Source organism: Crocuta crocuta, unplaced genomic scaffold (assembly GCF_008692635.1).
Source record: "Crocuta crocuta isolate KB4526 unplaced genomic scaffold, BGI_CrCroc_1.0 scaffold217, whole genome shotgun sequence".
Lineage (NCBI taxonomy): Eukaryota > Metazoa > Chordata > Mammalia > Carnivora > Hyaenidae > Crocuta > Crocuta crocuta.
The window spans coordinates 3,239,457-3,255,577 of NW_027532208.1; the positions used below are offsets into that span (position 1 = coordinate 3,239,457).

Consider the following 16,121-nt stretch of genomic DNA (forward strand, 5'->3'; position numbering starts at 1 on the left):
GTCTACCTGCCCAGGCTCTGCCCGACGCCTCCACCTTCAGGGAGAAATAGTGACAGAGCCTCTGGCCTGGCATCAGGCCTTGGTCGCTCTGCCTCGGGTGGCCTGGCTGGGTCGTTCTACCCTTTCTACCTTTGGACTCTGTACCCTGGGCAGAGCCGCTGGGGGCCACCTGGCCACCACATCATACCTCCTGCTGCTGGTACTGCCCCCTCCTCCCCACAGCCAGGCGAATATCCACCAGTCACCTTTTCTGGGAAGTCCTCCCTCCCTGACCCTTCTCCAAGCCACCTGGTCCTTACATGTGACAGCGATGGCACGTGTGGCCTGCAGAGCACCTGGACTAACGGACAAACACGAGAACTCCCCACCCAGGCGCAGCGGCTGTCGTCACCCTGATTTTATGTATTAGGAAATTGAGGCTCAATTCCTGCGGCCACGCTGGTCTCCTCCAGCCCCGGCCTCGCCTCCACACCCCTGTGACCCTGCGCCGCGCAGCACAGGTAGCAGCAGAAAGGCTGGGGTCTGTGGAGAAGGAGGCCCTGAGAGGCAGGTTGTGGGTCCCAGGGTCGGACCAGGAGCCATCAGTGTACACTTCTCAGCACTCCAGAGAATAGCCTCCTGTCCTGGCCCCTGTATGGCTCTGGCTTTGGCCTTGATGTGAGCAGAGCTGGGGCAGGGGAGGGGTGGGGGGATGTGTCCCATCCTGTCCACCTGCAGGCTCGTCCAGAGGCGGGTGAGGCAGGAGGCACAACACGGCTCCCTCACTGACTCTGCACCCTCAGGTCAGAATGTCCTGCTACCCTCATCTCCTGTCCTGGGAACTGAGACCCTGGAGTAGTCTGAGCTTTATCTGGAACATTCTTCACTCCATCTGTGGGAAATCAGTGTTCAAAGCTGTATGGGGATGCTTCCAGAAACAGCTGCCCTGTAACTTATGGACTGCCTCTTCCAGGTTCATGCTCTGGCATCTAGCAGGTCCAGCCTCAAGAAATCCTTTCTGGGGCACCTGGGTGGCTCAGTTGGTTAAGTATCCAACTTCAGTTCAGGTCATGATCTCACGGTTAGGGAGTTCGAGCCCCACATCAGGCTTTGTGCTGACAGCTCAGAGCCTGGAGCCTGCTTCAGATTCTGTGTCTCCCTCCCTCTCTGCCCCTCCCCTGCTCATGCTCCCTCTCTCTCTCTCTCTTTCTCAGATATAAATAAAAACATTAAAAAAAAAAAGAAATCCTTTTTGATCGCTGCATCACTGGTAATGGGGCCAGCAATGCCCCCTCCACCCCCCCCCAACACCGGGCGGATCGGTGCCACGTGGCCCTACCACCTACCGAGGCCCCTGAGGCCTGTGGCCACTTGGAAAATGCTCAAGGGAAAAACTCTCTGCCAAAGACACTGGGTCATTGTGGAAACTGACTCTAGACTTAGGGAATCACTATGGACTCCCTCCCATGGGCTCAGTTCGTGGCTATGGAGGAGAAGGTGCTCCCTTCCAGGACAGAAGGGGTGAGGCATTTAGGGGCGGGTGCTGGGGTGTCCGCAGTCTTACTGTGAGGCATTTAGCAACTGCATGTATTTACACGACGGAAACTCATCCAACAGCAGTGGCCACTGCCCGTGGGCAGGTGGGGCTGACGAAGGCCTTAACAACAAGGGCGCCTGGGCTGAAGGAGCTCCTCCCGTCCTCTGGAGGACCGTGCCTTCTGTCACTCGCCAGTCACGGGCCCGTGGCGGGGGCCCTNCGGGGTGTGTGACTCGTGATGCGAAGCCCCCAGCCGCCGGTGCGGAGCCCCAGGGGACTCACCGAATCCCAGCGGCTGTCCTCCGATCCGCACCATCTTCCAGAGCTCTCCGGACGCACTCGTGAACAGCAAATTACTAGGGAACCTTAACAAAGAGAGGAAACCCCAGAGGCTGGTGTTGGTCGTGGTCCCTAGGCTGACCCTCGGGGCACTGCTTACAGGGCCAGGGGAGGGGGCTCGGGAGCTCCAGGGTCTCAAGGACCAGCCTGTCTTTCTCATCCAGGCAGAACAGGAGGGCAAGGCTGGGAGTGGCTTTGGGACAACTGCCCTCCTCTGCTCATTTGCTCGGCACACCGTCCCCACCCCCGCCCCGGAGACGGGGAGTGCCCAGGCGGCCCTGGGCCTTGGTCTCTCTGAGCTGCTGTCACAAGATGGGCCCAGCTGACCACCGAGGCAGGGCTGTGCGGAGCACTGATGGGTACAAAGTGGGAGGCGTGTGCACTACAGCCCAGCCCGCCCGGCCCGACTCACCTCTGCTGGGTCTGCACGTCCATCACCAGGGAGATGTAGCCCTCGATGAGGGAAAAGGAGAAGAAGCGGATGTGGCCGCAGTCCTCCCCAGCAGCCATGGGATCCTTCACTCTGGGGGGTGGGGCGGGGGTGCTGGTGAGGGGTGGAGGGGCCCCCGCCGCACCCGGACTCCCACCCGGCCCGCCTGTCGGCCTCGGCACACAGGGCTGGGAAGCCCGGGGAAGCAGGGCCAAGTCCTGGCCTTGACCCTGCCCTCCTGGGTGACCCTGAACCTGTGGCTCCCACCCGCGGTCCCTCCTCTGTGAGACACGGACAAGTCCCTGGCATTCATGGAGGTGTGCCCTCCACTTCCCAGTGCCGGGGACCCCAGGAGGCTCAGAGTGCAGATGACACGCGCCCCTTCCCTAGTAGCTTCTCTGTCCCTGCGCTGATCCCAGTCTCAGGGCACAAGCTGGGCTCACTGCCAGCTCACTGGTCCCCTCCCCAAGTGTTGGCCTAAACTTAAAATCTGCTCTGAGGAAAAACGCAGACCCTGCCTCTGCAGAATGAAACACCCCAAAATCCCAGCTCCTCGACTGACGGGCCTCTTGCCCTTGGAGTTCAGGGGACAGCGGGGGTGCTTATTACACATGCATGTGCACCTGGGGCTTCACCCAGTTTTGGGGTTCCCCAGGAAGGATATTTCCCCTCTCGGAGTGGGGCTTTTGGGTAGAGCCATGATCCCCACCGCCACCCCCCACCTGACGCCACCAGACTGCCAAGGTGGGTGGCAGACTGTGTCTCCCCCATCAGACTAGCTCTCAGGGCAGGTCTGTGTCACCCTCTCAGACTGGGACTCCCAGGCAGAGTCATGTCCCCCTGCACCCCCCCAGCCTCTCATGCCCATGGGGGCCATACCCGTTGGAGTAGAACATGACGTCCATGAGGAGTGTGGCAACTGCAGGCAGCGTGTCAGGGTCCAGGCTGGTGACGCAAAACCTGTTGCTTGGGCTGGACAGAGGGTGGATGACAGGCCTCTGGACTGCAAGAGCAAAGACATCAGGCACTGACGTCGGGAGGAGGAGGAGCATCAGGGAGGAGGAGGGCCCAGGAAGATGGGGGTGGGGAGACCTGGCCCCTGTTCCTTCTGTAGCCTCCTGATCCTCCAGGCTCACCTCCAGACCCCCAGGCCTTTGCACGTGCCCTGCTGGCCGCCTGGAATGCCCTTTCCAACCTTCACCACCTGGTTCAGCTCCTATTTGTGCTCTAAGGTTCAGTTCCAGAGTCACTGCCTCTGGGATGTCTGCCTGGATACCAAGTGGGTGAGGAGTGGCCTCTGGCCATCACTGACTGTGCCCCTGTCCCCTGCCCTTGCTAGACCTTGAGAGCAAGGTCTGGCCAGGACTGTTATGCTATGTTATGTCCAGAACTTCATGTATGCTCTGAGAGTGGAGCCGCTCTGGAGTGGGACCTGGTAACTTCTTGGGGTCTCCTCTGTACGGAGTCCCCCCAGCTCACCCATCTTGGGCTTCACGAAGCCATTGGTGATGCCGAGGTTCTCGGCTGCTACCGTCTCGCCATTGACGACCTGCAGGATGGTGAACTCCGATGACAGGGTGTGCGTGACGAAGGGCAGGTCCCGTTCGCGCACCTAGGGGTGGGGGGTCAAGGACGTGAGTGCCCCGGGGTCCCAGACGCCCTTCACTCTGAAATTTTGCTCCCAGGACCGGCTTGGGGCCGGGGGCCGGAACCGGGTGTGTGCGCCTCCCAGAGGCAGCCGGGACGACACAGGGGGGAGGAGACACTGCCCGGAGGGCCGGGAGGTACAGGTCTGTGCCCCTCACTTTCTGGCCTCCGGCTCAAACCAAGCATGGCCTGCAAAGGTGGGTGGAGAGTGGGGCCAGGCGGACCCCGGAGCCCCACCTGGGCTGTTCTGATGCTTGACGGATGACCCCGGGCCCCTCGCCATCTCTGCGAGTGGACGGGACGGGGGCCAGGGAATGCTGCAGGCTACACACCCACCCGGCGTGTGGGGCCTCAGCTCACCAGGATGAAGTCCGTCTGGTAGGTGGACAGCATGAACACGGAGATGTTCTGGTCGGCCAGCGGGGCGATGACAGACTTGGCAATCTTGGTCACACCGATGGGCTGCGAGCTGGAGAAGCTGCCCCCGCCCGACACCACGTTCAGGGCCAGCCAGGTGGCATCCGCCACACTCAGGTGCTCTGAGGAGGGCAGCTCTGGGGGGAGGACACGGAAGGCGGGCCTGTGACTGATAGGTCTAGATCGTTGGGGCAGGGCAGGGCTGCAGAGATGGGGGCGGCTGTGTGACCCCAGCCAGCCCTGCCCTCTCAGCCTCGGTGCCCTCGTCTGTCAGAGGAGGATGGGATCAGGGGCTCCCAGGCCGGGAAGACCAAGCGGGCACATGCCAGGCAGGCCAGCCAGGCAGAAACCTCAGCGACGAGCGCTTTATCTGTGCCTGGACCTCTGTGTCCTCCACCATGAAACGATGGTATTCAGCACTCAGCAGTGACTTTGTTATTTCCAGTTCTCACTCCAGTATTGGGGGCTGTGGTTTCACACTGGGTTTCTGGGTACCTCCCAGGCTGCTGGAGGGGGAGGGGAGGCCAGAGCCAGGGTTTTGGGGGCCCCAGGATTTCTCTCCCCGCTTCTATCAGACTTGGGTTTTGGAAGAACACACAGCCCCAGGAGGGTTCTGAAGGATGCCACCTTCTATGCAGTGACTGCCCCCTGAGTCCCTCCAGGGAGCCCAGGGATCCCGGGCGGGAGCAGGGGGAGGGTCAGAGTGGCAGCAATCACCGAGTCTCCCCGACCGGCTCACGACACCCGGAACCCAAATGTTCACCTGCCCTTGCTGGTCCTGCAGACACAGCACTTGGGGCCGGAGCCCAGCACAGCTACAGAGCGTGTCACAGGCGCTGTACCAGGACGGCCATTCCCACTGGCATGGCAACCAGAGCGCCGAGGGGGCTGCTGACTGCCTAAGATCCCTTAGGGAGTGAGAGCCAGGATTCGAACCCAGGTCCCGACTAGGAAACAGACCTCGCGCTCTGCTCTGGGTGCTGACCTGGAAGAAGGGCCAGGTCCCCAGGGAGGCTGTCTGGACAATGGTGACGAAGATACTGCCACCCCAGGAAGGCTGGGCTGGCCTCGGGCAAGATGGCTTCCAGACTCCCACCTGCCTGGCTCTGGTTGCCATGGTAACCACAGTCTAGGGAGCCCATTGGTCCCTCTCTGGCCAGGCTGGCTGGAGAGGGAGATGGCCTCCCAGGAAAGGGGAAGGTTTGGGAGGAAGAGGAGGAAAGGCTTTTTAAATGCTTTTCTTTTTGGGGTGGTGAGGAAGGGCAGAGAGAGTCAGAGGATCTCAAGCAGGCTCTGTGCTGACAGCAGAGAGCCCGATGCAGGGCTCAAACTCATGAGCTTCGAGATCGTGACCCGAGCTGAAATCACGAGTCAGGAGACACTTAGTTTGTTGTGTGGGGGTCAGACGAAAGGTATTCCCAGGACAGACCTCCAGAGGAAACCTCCTCCCCCAAACCAGGAGCTCAGTTCTGAAATCCAAAGGGGCATCACTGAGAGCCCCCCGGGGGTGGGGTGTCCCGATGGTCCAGCCAAACTTCCTGTGGTCCTGTGCACTGGCTGTGAGTCATGGGGCCCCAAACGTGGCCAGCCAGCTCAGGCACCATTTTAATATATATAGTGATGAAAAACTTTTAAATGTCCCTTTCATTAGGTCAGAACCTCTTAAGCCTTCTTCAGAAAATTCTGGAAGGGTCACTTAGGTTGCCACATGCTAACACGAGACCGCGGCAACTTTTGCAAACCCGCCCTCTGCCTGCCCATTCCAAGTTCCTCACGACCCAAAGGCACCCAGCGGCTTCCCAGGTCCTTCGGCTAAAAGCCCAAGTCCTTTCCTCAATGAGCGCTGTCCAGGGGGCCTCTGTGCAAGGACGGAGGGTCTATACCTGCACTGCCCCCAAACGGTAGCCACTCACAATGGAAGACATATGGCTGATGCAATGGAAGAAAACAGACTGCAAGTTTTATTTAATTTTGATTCATTTCAATTCTGAGGGCTGCGCACGGTGAGTGGCTACTGTCCAGGGCAGGGGTGCGAGTCCCCGGCACAGTGGCCCGTCTGCTTCGTTCTCCGCCAGGCTCAGAGCCTGGCAGGCAGAGGTCTGAGCTGAGTGGCAGCTCTACTCTGTCCAGGTCGCACGGTTCCCACCTATCAACCTCCCCTGTCCCCCCCACTTCCACCCAGCTTGGTCAGGGCTCTGTTACACCTCCAGACCCGAGGTGGGGGGTGGCCTCTGACATCATCCCTTGCTTCTATCGGACTTCCCAGGATCGGGCAAAGGCCCTGGGAGGAGCCAACGCCATTCCCGCAGGGACCATTCCCAGGCACGGCCAACTTCTTTGAATTTCCAACCCACCAGTGGGGACTATGCCCTTCTGCTTATGGATGCACAGGATGCATAAGAGCCGGGATTCGAACCTAGCTCCGACTAGGAAACAGACCTCACACCCTGCTCTGGACACTGACCAGGAAGAAGGGCCAGGTCCCCAGTGAGGGCGGAGGGCTCTCAAGAGGGGCCCAGACATCGGCGGATCGGGGAGGCTGTCTGAATGCTGTCCATCTGCTTATGGACCCGTAATAGGCTGAAAAGTCAACCTCGCTCCCATTTCGTAGAGTTGGAAACTGAGGCCCAGAGAGGGAAGCTGACTGCCCCAAGATCATGGGGTAGTAAATGGCAGGGGGATCTCACTCTGGCACCGTGGAATGCCTTCCAGACCCACGTGGGCCACCAGCCTGCCCTGGTGTATCAGGGAAACTCCCCCATGCGGGGCTTAGCTCCAGGACTGTAAAGGGGAGGCATCGGGCCACCAGAGGCTCAGCCTTCCGATCCTGACGCTCTGAGTCCCAGACCCAGGCGTCCGCCTTCATGTGGTCTCACCGGACCCCACAAGGCCTTCACCATGCAGGTGGGCTCCCCTCCGCCCCGCTGGCCCAGCTTCCACGTTCCAGGGGCCAAGGCGGGAGGAGGGCAAAGAACACGGGCTCCGGGCTCGGACAGCGACAAGCTCCAATCCTGGCTTCACCCTCCCCGGTGGAGGCTGCCAGAAAGCTGCTTCAGATACAGGGGGGAACACAGATATGGTGGGGAAAGGCTCCCGCCCAGTGAGCCGCTGGGGCATGTGCATGGTTAAGGGGTGCTGCCGCGGCCAAGGCTCCGCTCCTGGGAGGCTCTTGGCAGGTCTGGATGAGTCCCAGGGAGAGAAGCCCAGGCCTGAGGCTGAAAAATGGGGGCGTGGGGGTGGGGGTGGAAACACAGGATTTCAGGTCAATGCAACTGTCGGCCAGTCGGGGCAGCTGGTCGGGCCGGGCTGGGTCCGCCTGGCCTGCCCCCGGCCTCGGGGCCTCCTGCTCCTGGCTCTCGGCCCTGGAAAGAACCCACGGACGGTGGTGGTCAGCTTCAGACCCATGGTGGTCATGATACTTCCAAAAGGGCAAGCTTTGTCAGAGGAGCAGAAGCACCTGGAAACCACAGTGTTTGCGGCTTCTGGGCCCTGGGAACTCAAAGAGCTGCCCTGGCTTTCCACAGGAGAGGGAAGGCAGGCCTGTCCCGGCCCAGCCTCACCCCAGGCCAAGCCTCAGGGCAACTGAGCCCCAATTTGGGGCTGTAAGGAGGCTGACCAGGAGGCAGGCAGCAAGCCTGCCCTTCCCGAGAGGAAAAGTGGACCCATTCCGAGACCGAAATGGATTATTTCTGTCACTGCACATAGTACAAGACCCTAAAAATAGCCTCTCGGAGCTGAGCACGCTCTGTGGTGGTGAAGGTTAACTGTCTTGTCACCCGCCAGCCACCAAGGGAGAGGCTCTGTTGCTGAGTGGAGCGCCCCACCCCCCTGCACTGCTCACTGGATCCCCATGTCCCCAGGACTCCCGTGTTGTGGCTGCAGGGCCCACGGTTCCTACACAGCCGCTACCTGTCCACACAGCCAGTGTCCCTCGGGCTTCTCCTACCCTGCCTGCAGCAGGGTCAAGAGTCCTGGGGCCAGGCGGGCGGGTTGAATCCTGCCCGTGCGACTCTGGGCAAAGCCGACGCCCCTCAGTTTCTTAGTTTTCAAATGCAGAATGATGAAATCAGGATCGGGTCCAGAAGATGCTTCGAGGATTAAATGAGATAATCCCCACAAGCGCTTAGCTAAGTGTCTGGCATCGAAGCGCTCACCAAGTGCCAGAGACTTTGTGTTCGTACACTGCTAGTGGTAGTTTCGACGGTTTCTGGAAGGCACTTGGGCAACACGTAACAGGGGTTTCCTGAATGTACAGTTTCGCTGTGACGAAGCAGCTCGCACGCGGGGCGAAGATGGACGCCCGGGCGAGTGTGCGGCCCGAGGGGGCTTAACATGAACACTGGGTGGCATGTGAGACCCAGTGGCGGGGGTGGAACCCCGGCTCATCGCTGACAGACGCGACACATCTGGTTAAAAACAAGTTTTCCGGCTATAAGACACGTCTTTGGACAGCTGTGTAAAGGAGAACTTATGTCAGATACGGAAGGCAAGTCTCATTCCGTGGGCGTGACAAACAGGACGGGGCTCTCACCATCAGCTGATGGACATAGAGAGAAGGGGAGCAGCTTCTGAGGACCACCTGGTACTGGGGAAGGGGCAGGAGATTTTACTGGGTGGAATAAAAAGACGGGGACCGCACCCACTGCGGGCCAGCGCTGCAAAGCGGCCACAGCCTGGGGTGTAGACCGTGGAAGGAAGAGATCTGCCACAACACAGCAGGAGGGGGCTTGGAGGGCGTGCAGGAACTGGGGTGTCACAGGAATGGCCAGGGCTCTGCAGGGGGCAGCCACTCAAGGCCCACCCCTCCCCCTTCCTCACTGCCCTCCCACCTCTCCCCATCCTGGGAAATGCAATCTCAGCTCCAGGCTGTTACTTTACACATTGCAGGGGGGCGAAGGGGGGCATAGGTAGGAGGCCACTGCAAATGCTGATAGGCACTGTCCCCCATCAGTGCTCCCGGGGAGCACCAGCTTTAGGGGACAGTAAGAACGAGCCTGACCGGGCTGTAAGCTCCATCGGCTTGGACCTCCTGGAGAGGACACCACTTTGTCCCTCTGCTTACGAAATGGTAAATGACAAGCTAGAAGGTGGATGCCAGGAGCTCAGAGCTCTGGTGAGCACAGCCCTCTCCGCCCTGGGGGACATGCAAGGTAGACACGGCCTATAGAGCACAGGTGCACTGTACGGCCATGGGCGTGACTTCCGGAAGGGAGAGGGGGTCCTGGGTTTGGGACAAGGCGGGGCACCCAGAATCACAAGCTGTGAAGGGGGCAGAGCAGCATCTGAACCTGGGTCTCCCCATCGTAGCCCAGGGTGAGGCCAGGAGTTGATTTTCAACCACTTCCCCGCTCCACCTCTGGACGAATCACAGCCCCCTGAGCTCACCCTGCCCCTCTGTGGTATGGATCACACATTCAGATATAGGGGCTCTGATGGGTGGGGGCCCAGTTACCACCGGGCCCCTCCAAACCGCAAACCTAAGATTCTGCCCACTACCCAGAGGTCAGGGCAGGGACTGTTATTTTGGGTCCCCAAGAACACCTTGCATCGCACATAGTAAGTGCTCATTGGACACGTAAAAGCTCAACACACACCCGCCTCCTGCTGTCTGTTTGCGACACAGACCGACAGATCCAGTCGAGCCAAGAACCTCTTAATTTCCACATTAAACGAAGAGCTGTCTGGTTAACGCCCTGTCCCCCCACCGCCAAGATTCTTCATCTCACATGCAAGTGAACTGCAAACAGCTGCTAGTTCCTAACTGTGAGAGCCTCACGCCCGTGACCCTGCCGGCGAACAGTCACCAAGGCTCCCAGTGGCCACAGGAGGCCGTCTAGTGACAAGCGATCGCTGAGAGACGGATGCTCTCCTTCATGTGATGTGGCGCAGCCAGGGGTCCCCCAGGGGCGGCCACAGACCCAGCTCCCTTTCTGCAGACAAGCCTCCCAGAGCTTGGGCAGGAGAGTGGGACCGTGTGGCTCCTTCCACACACCCGCCCCCCAATCCTGCCCTCTAAGAGCCTTCCCAGACTACCTGCCCCTCCCCCTGCTTCTCAGCTGCTGCTCCTGACCTCGGTCTGTTGGAACCCCCATACCACTTCTCCTTCTCCGAGTACTTTCCTTATCTGCCAGGACCACCCTGAAGGCATATCCTGCTTCAAATCCGCACCCCATCACTCACAGTGACCGCGCACTTGGTGCCCGTGTTCTCATATGTAAAATGGGTCTTTACTCTCCACTTTGCTGGCCCCTGGAACGAGCCCACAAGGGGAGGCGTTTCCACTGAGGTCATAACAGTAAGGGCCGTGCAGGTGAACAGGAGTCTGGCTTTGTGGACCCCCCGGCGTCCTCCCTTTGTGGACCCCCCNCACTTCAACAGACGCACATGACTTTGCTTGATGTTTCTGGGGCAATAACGGATACCCAAGCAGTCCGCTGACCAGGAGCTGAAGCGAGACCCCCTACCGGGAAGTCACAGAGTGCGGGGTGGCCAGAGGCTGGCCCGGCCTCCCAGCCCCTGCTGGGTGACTAATTTACACCTGTCCCAGATCCCACCTTCCCCAGACTTGAAGACCCAGCAGGGAGCCCTTGGCCATTACTACTGCTCGGTCCTCACCGGGACAGCCGCCTCACTCGGCTCCCTCCAGGTAAGCCCTTCCAGATCAGGGGAGGCCCTTCGCCGGCTCCCCCTTGCCCCCGCCGCCCCTGGCCTCACGTGTCCTGTCTCCATCTCCTGTTCATGTGCTCACCTTCAGTTCCCTGAGAGTGCCAAGCAGCCCTCCATTCTGGAAGCCTCCCCGCCCCCGGATGCGTGGGTGCCACTGGGTGGGCTCTTTACTCATTTAGTTGGGTCTGCCTCAAGCACTGCCTCTTCCAGGAAGTCCTCTTGGACTGCACTTCAGCTAGCTAGGATGGGTGCCACTCTCCATTGCTACTGTAATTCTGGTTCCTGTGTTTCTGTCCTCCCGGAAGCTCAGGGGCAGAGGCTGGACTCCTGCGCTTCTGATCTCCCCTGCCCAGGGCCCGGCCGTTGGAAGCACTCAGAGATGACGCCAACCATGAGGTCTCCGGCAGGCTACACACGTGTGTTTCCCTTTCCTCATCTATAAAACGAAGCAAGTAAGAGTCTTTCCCAGGGCGCCTGGGTGGCTCAGGTGGTTAAACATCCAACTCTTGACTTTGGCTCGGGTCATGATCTCACGGTTCGTGGGTTTGAGCCCCGCATCAGGTCCTGTGCTAACAGTGCGGAGCCCACTTGGGATTTTCTCTCTCTCTCTTCCTCTCTCTCTGCCCCTCCCTTGTTCTCTTTTTCTCTCTCTCAAAATAAATAAACTTGAAAAAAACTTTAAAAAATGCTACATTCCCATTCCAAGCCTCTCATTTAAAAAAATAAAATAAAAAAAGAGTCCTTCCCAGGGCTTATTAGCACGGTGTGTGCGGACAGCAGGCCCAGAGGGGGCGGTATGTACACTGATTCAGGGAGCTCATGCATCTGCTTGTCTCCTGCACAGCAGGGCGTGTTCTGCGACATGCCATTAGGGCACCCACACCCTCCCTGCACCCACAGTGTCATCAGCTGGCGGGCCCTGAGGCTCCTGGGATCAGAGGTGATGTTTCCCATCCAGGGCCCAGTGAGATGCCGGCACACAGCAGGTGCTCAGTAAATGTTGCCTCCTGCAATCTGGGGGTGGGGGCGAGGGGCTGGCTCTGAAGAGGACGCCTCCCTGGTCGCTGACAGTTCCGCACACGTGGGCTCCCAGGGCTCGCCGGGTCCTGCAGGCGGCCCCCTCTCTCCCCGCTCCCCACATTCTCTCCTTTGCTGCCTCAGGATGGAGAGGGTCGGTCTCGGCTGGGAAGATGGACAGACGGAGTACAGATACTCCAGGGCATTCCTTCTGTGGCTGGGGGGCCGCGCTCCTCGGCACCTCCACATAAAGGCATGGGTGCCCCCCCCCCCCACTCCTCACATGACTGCGCGGTGGTTAAGGCGCAAGTCCTCGTTTGCGGCTCGTAGGCTCAGAAAATATCGGCCGAATGAATGAATGAGTCAATGAATCAATGAATGACTAGCTAGGTACTCTGATGATGGGGCGGGGCCTCCCCTACGGCCTGTCCTGTCCCTGCTGTGGCCAGGCTGTTGTCCCCTCAGAGGCAGGGAGGGACACTGTGCCCTTTTAGATGTGGGGGGCCGGGCGCAGCCCCCACACCGGCTAGGTGCCCAGGGCAGGGGTGTGTAAGAATGACAGAGCGGGTGGGGGGCGTATCGGGTCCTCCAGGGTTTCGTGTGCTCACCAGTGAGGACAGTCTAAGACGGCTGCCCTCCAGCTTCCATCGAGAACCACACAAAAGGTCGACTTCTGACCCCCCAACACCTTGTCTCAGACCCCATTTTAGGGACCACCTCGAATACGAGTAGATGTTACACATTTCAGGGGTCCATAAATTTATAACTGGAGAAGAAGGAAGCCAACTTCGATTCTAACCGCTGTGGACCCTGTGAGGAGGCAGGTCCCATCTGCCAGGACGTTTCCTGTGAGAGGCTGTGACATCATGGGAAAGGTCAAGTTACGGGCAGGTGAAAACATGTCGCTGCAGGGCACAGTCATACATACCCTGACCATACAAGCCGTGCACAGAGAAAGTTGGAAAGAAAACCACGAAAAAGTGACCAGGGGGGCACCCGGGTGGCTTGGTCGGTTAAGCATCCGACTTCGGCTCAGGTCATGGTCTCGAGGTTCGGGAGTTCGAGCCTCATATCAGGCTCTGTGCTGACGTCAGCTCACAGCCTGGAGCCTGCTTCAGATTCTGTCTCCCCCCCCCNCCCCCCCCCCCCCGCCCCTCCCCCACTTTGCACTCTCTCAAAAATAAACAAACATTAAAAAAATTAAAAAATAACGCAGTGGACTTTACGATACGTGAATTATAGCTCAATCTGAAAAACAGAAAAATGGAAAGGCAAATCACAGAAAGAAGATACTCAGGGCTCCCTCCAATGGGCACAAGGACTGAGGACATTTTAAAGCACCTCGTCCAATAAAACAGGTGCTCAATAAAACAGGCCCAGGTTCCTTGTTGGTAGCTTCCGTTCCCAGCTGGGCAAGCACTCTGTCTTCCTGACCCTTTTAGCTCCGGGGCCACCTTTCCCGGGGCCGCCTTGCAAGCCGGGATCAGCCAGGGCACAGGCAGAGAAGGCAACAGACTCCCTGCTGACTTTCTAACCCATCACTAGGAAGGTGGAGCGGAGGCAGAAACAAGGCAGCGGGTGTGGGCAGAAATAAGGCGGCAGGCAGCCAGCACTGACCGCAGGCCATGGTCCGGCCCAGCGGCAGTGACAGAAGCACTTACCTAAGAACCCCTCCTCGTCAACAATGATGGTGTAATCCTCCGGCGTCTCAGTCAGACTGAAGAACTTGCACCTGGATGGTGGATAGACGGACAAAGGACATGGCGTCAGTCCCACTTCAGACCTGGCGGGACCCTGTGACCCAGAGGGAGATGACTCGGTTTACCCAGAGCTCTGACCCCAGGCTGCTGGGTGACCTCCAGTGGCTTCCCCTCCGCGGCCCTCCGTTTCTGACTCAGGATGCCTCAGGGAGGTCTGGAGAGGCTGGTCGTCCCCTCTGGAACCCCCAATATTTGGGGGCCCCTGAGCCAGCCTCCAGGCTCCCCTACAGATGAAGGGTCTTAGTTCCCACTTTTTCCCAGGGGAAGCAGCAGCTGAAGGGGGGCTCTGGCAGGGAGCAGGTAGGTGAACGGTCTTCTCTGGGCCCCCCACTGTTCTGACTTCTAACCTCCATTGCTGCCCCCCCCCACTGTACCTCACCCCCCCGAATCAACACCCATCTCCCTGTCCTGCGAGCAGCTGGAAGGCCCCCAGCACGCCCCTGGCCTGCCGCAGGGGGAGTGGCATGCATAAGCAGCTGCGAGCGGGGAAACTGCCTGTGGCCATTTACTATGCGTCCCTGTGGCTCGGTGCCCAATGTGTAAGCCCATCCATCCTGGGAAGCCCTGACAACAAGAGGTCCGACGAGTAACCCTAGCAAGGACCCAAATATCACTTGTACATGGATTACGATGGAAAATAAATCTTGACNAGCCTCCCCAGCCAGCGCCCTTACTTTCTTCATTCTTTATTTTTTAATTTTTTTAAAAGTTCAGGGCACCTGGGTGGATGTCGGTTAAGCGTCCAACTTTGGCTCACGTCATGATCTGACAGTTCGTGGGTTTGAGCCCTGCGTCGGGCTCTGTGCAGACAGCTCAGAGCTTGAAGCCTGCCTCAGATTCTGTGTCTCCCTCTCTCTGCCCCTCCCCCCCTCATGCTCACTCTCCCTCTCTCTTTCTCAAATATAAAACAAAACATACAAAAAAATTAAAACAAAAGTTTTATTTATTTTGGGGGCGTGTGCGCGTGCGCGCAAGAATCCTAGGCAGGTTAAGTGCTCTCAGTACAGAGCCTGATGCAGATCTCCATCTCACGAACTGTGAGATCATGACCTCATTTGAAATCAAGAGTCGGATGCTTAACTGCTTAACCCACTGAGCCGCCCAGGCGCCCCGTCCTTATTCTTTAAAAATTTCACAAGATATAAGAGCAACTGGGATTTCCAGGAATGCACAATGGTACAGNCCACCCAGGCGCCCCTGGCATCTTCTTACAAAGCGAAACGTACACAGACCGCACGCTCAGCAACCCCCTCCCGGCTGATGACACGGGGCCACATGGATACCCGTATGCGAATGCTTACAGCCTTTATCTGTGACCCCCCAACACCAGCCACAACCCAGACGTCCGCCCTTCAACTGCCGAACTGGATAAAATGGCCCATCCACCCCGTGGAGTACCGGCCAGCAATCAAAGGGATGAATTACTGCTTCGTGCAATAACGCGGGCAAATCGCAGATGTGTTTTGCTAAGTTAAAGCAAGACTCAAATGGTTACGTGTTATAGGGTTCCATTTACAGGACATTCTGGGAGAGGCAGAGCTCTAAGGGCGGAGAGCGGGTCCATGGTTGGCAGGGGCTGGTTTGCGGCTGAATCTGCAAGGGCACCAGGGAAGGGGACACCTGCGTGGCTCGGTCGGTTGTGCGTCCGACTTCAGCTCAGGTCATGATCTCACGATTCGTGAGTTCGAGCCCCGCGTCGAGTTCGCTGCTGTCAGCGAGGAGCCTGCTTTGGATCCTCTCTCCCTCCCTCTGCCCTCCCCTGCTTGTGCTCTCCCTCCATCAAAAATAAACATAAAAAAATTAAAGAAAAACTTAGAAGGGCATCGAGGAACTTTTTGGGCAATAGCAGTGTTGGGTATCTTGACTGTGGTGGTGGTTATAAGATCATACACATTTGTCAAAACTCACAAGAATTGTACCCTAAAAAGGGTGAGTTTTACCATACGTAAATACGGCGTACCTCCACGAATCTGCCTTTAGAGAAATTTCTTGTGCCAGAGTCATAAGCAAGGTGTCATTCGCGTCCCCACTGACATTCCACTCAACCCATGGCACGCGCTCTTCGATTTCTCTCCAGCCCTTTGGTTTTCCAAGCACATTTCTGTCCCCGACCCAATCTGCAATATCGCTTGGACAAATACAATCTGTAATTGCTTGGGGACAATGGCAGATGATCACCATAGTAAGTGGCAACCCCTGGTCTGGCCTGGCTCCTTCTTGGGGACCCTGTGCACAGCGGAGAAAGCCCCAGAAGCACCTTGGTCACCAGACTGCCGGGCACAGTGACCGCACACTGGCTCTCTCTGCCCTCCTGGCTGGCGGGGGGGGG

General features: G+C 58.5%; 1 protein-coding gene across 1 annotated transcript in view; it reads right to left on the reverse strand.

The window, feature by feature from the left end:
• The window catches only part of CASTOR2 (cytosolic arginine sensor for mTORC1 subunit 2), a 55,732-nt gene that overhangs the window by 7,411 nt on the left and 32,200 nt on the right, over positions 1–16,121 (reverse strand). The window contains exons 2-7 of the mRNA XM_077777802.1: positions 13,694–13,764; positions 4,293–4,486; positions 3,765–3,897; positions 3,165–3,288; positions 2,268–2,378; positions 1,799–1,881 (exon numbers count right to left, since the gene is read on the reverse strand). Coding sequence (XP_077633928.1) covers positions 1,799–1,881; positions 2,268–2,378; positions 3,165–3,288; positions 3,765–3,897; positions 4,293–4,486; positions 13,694–13,764 — 716 coding nt within the window. The remainder of the gene's footprint in view (positions 1–1,798; positions 1,882–2,267; positions 2,379–3,164; positions 3,289–3,764; positions 3,898–4,292; positions 4,487–13,693; positions 13,765–16,121) is intronic.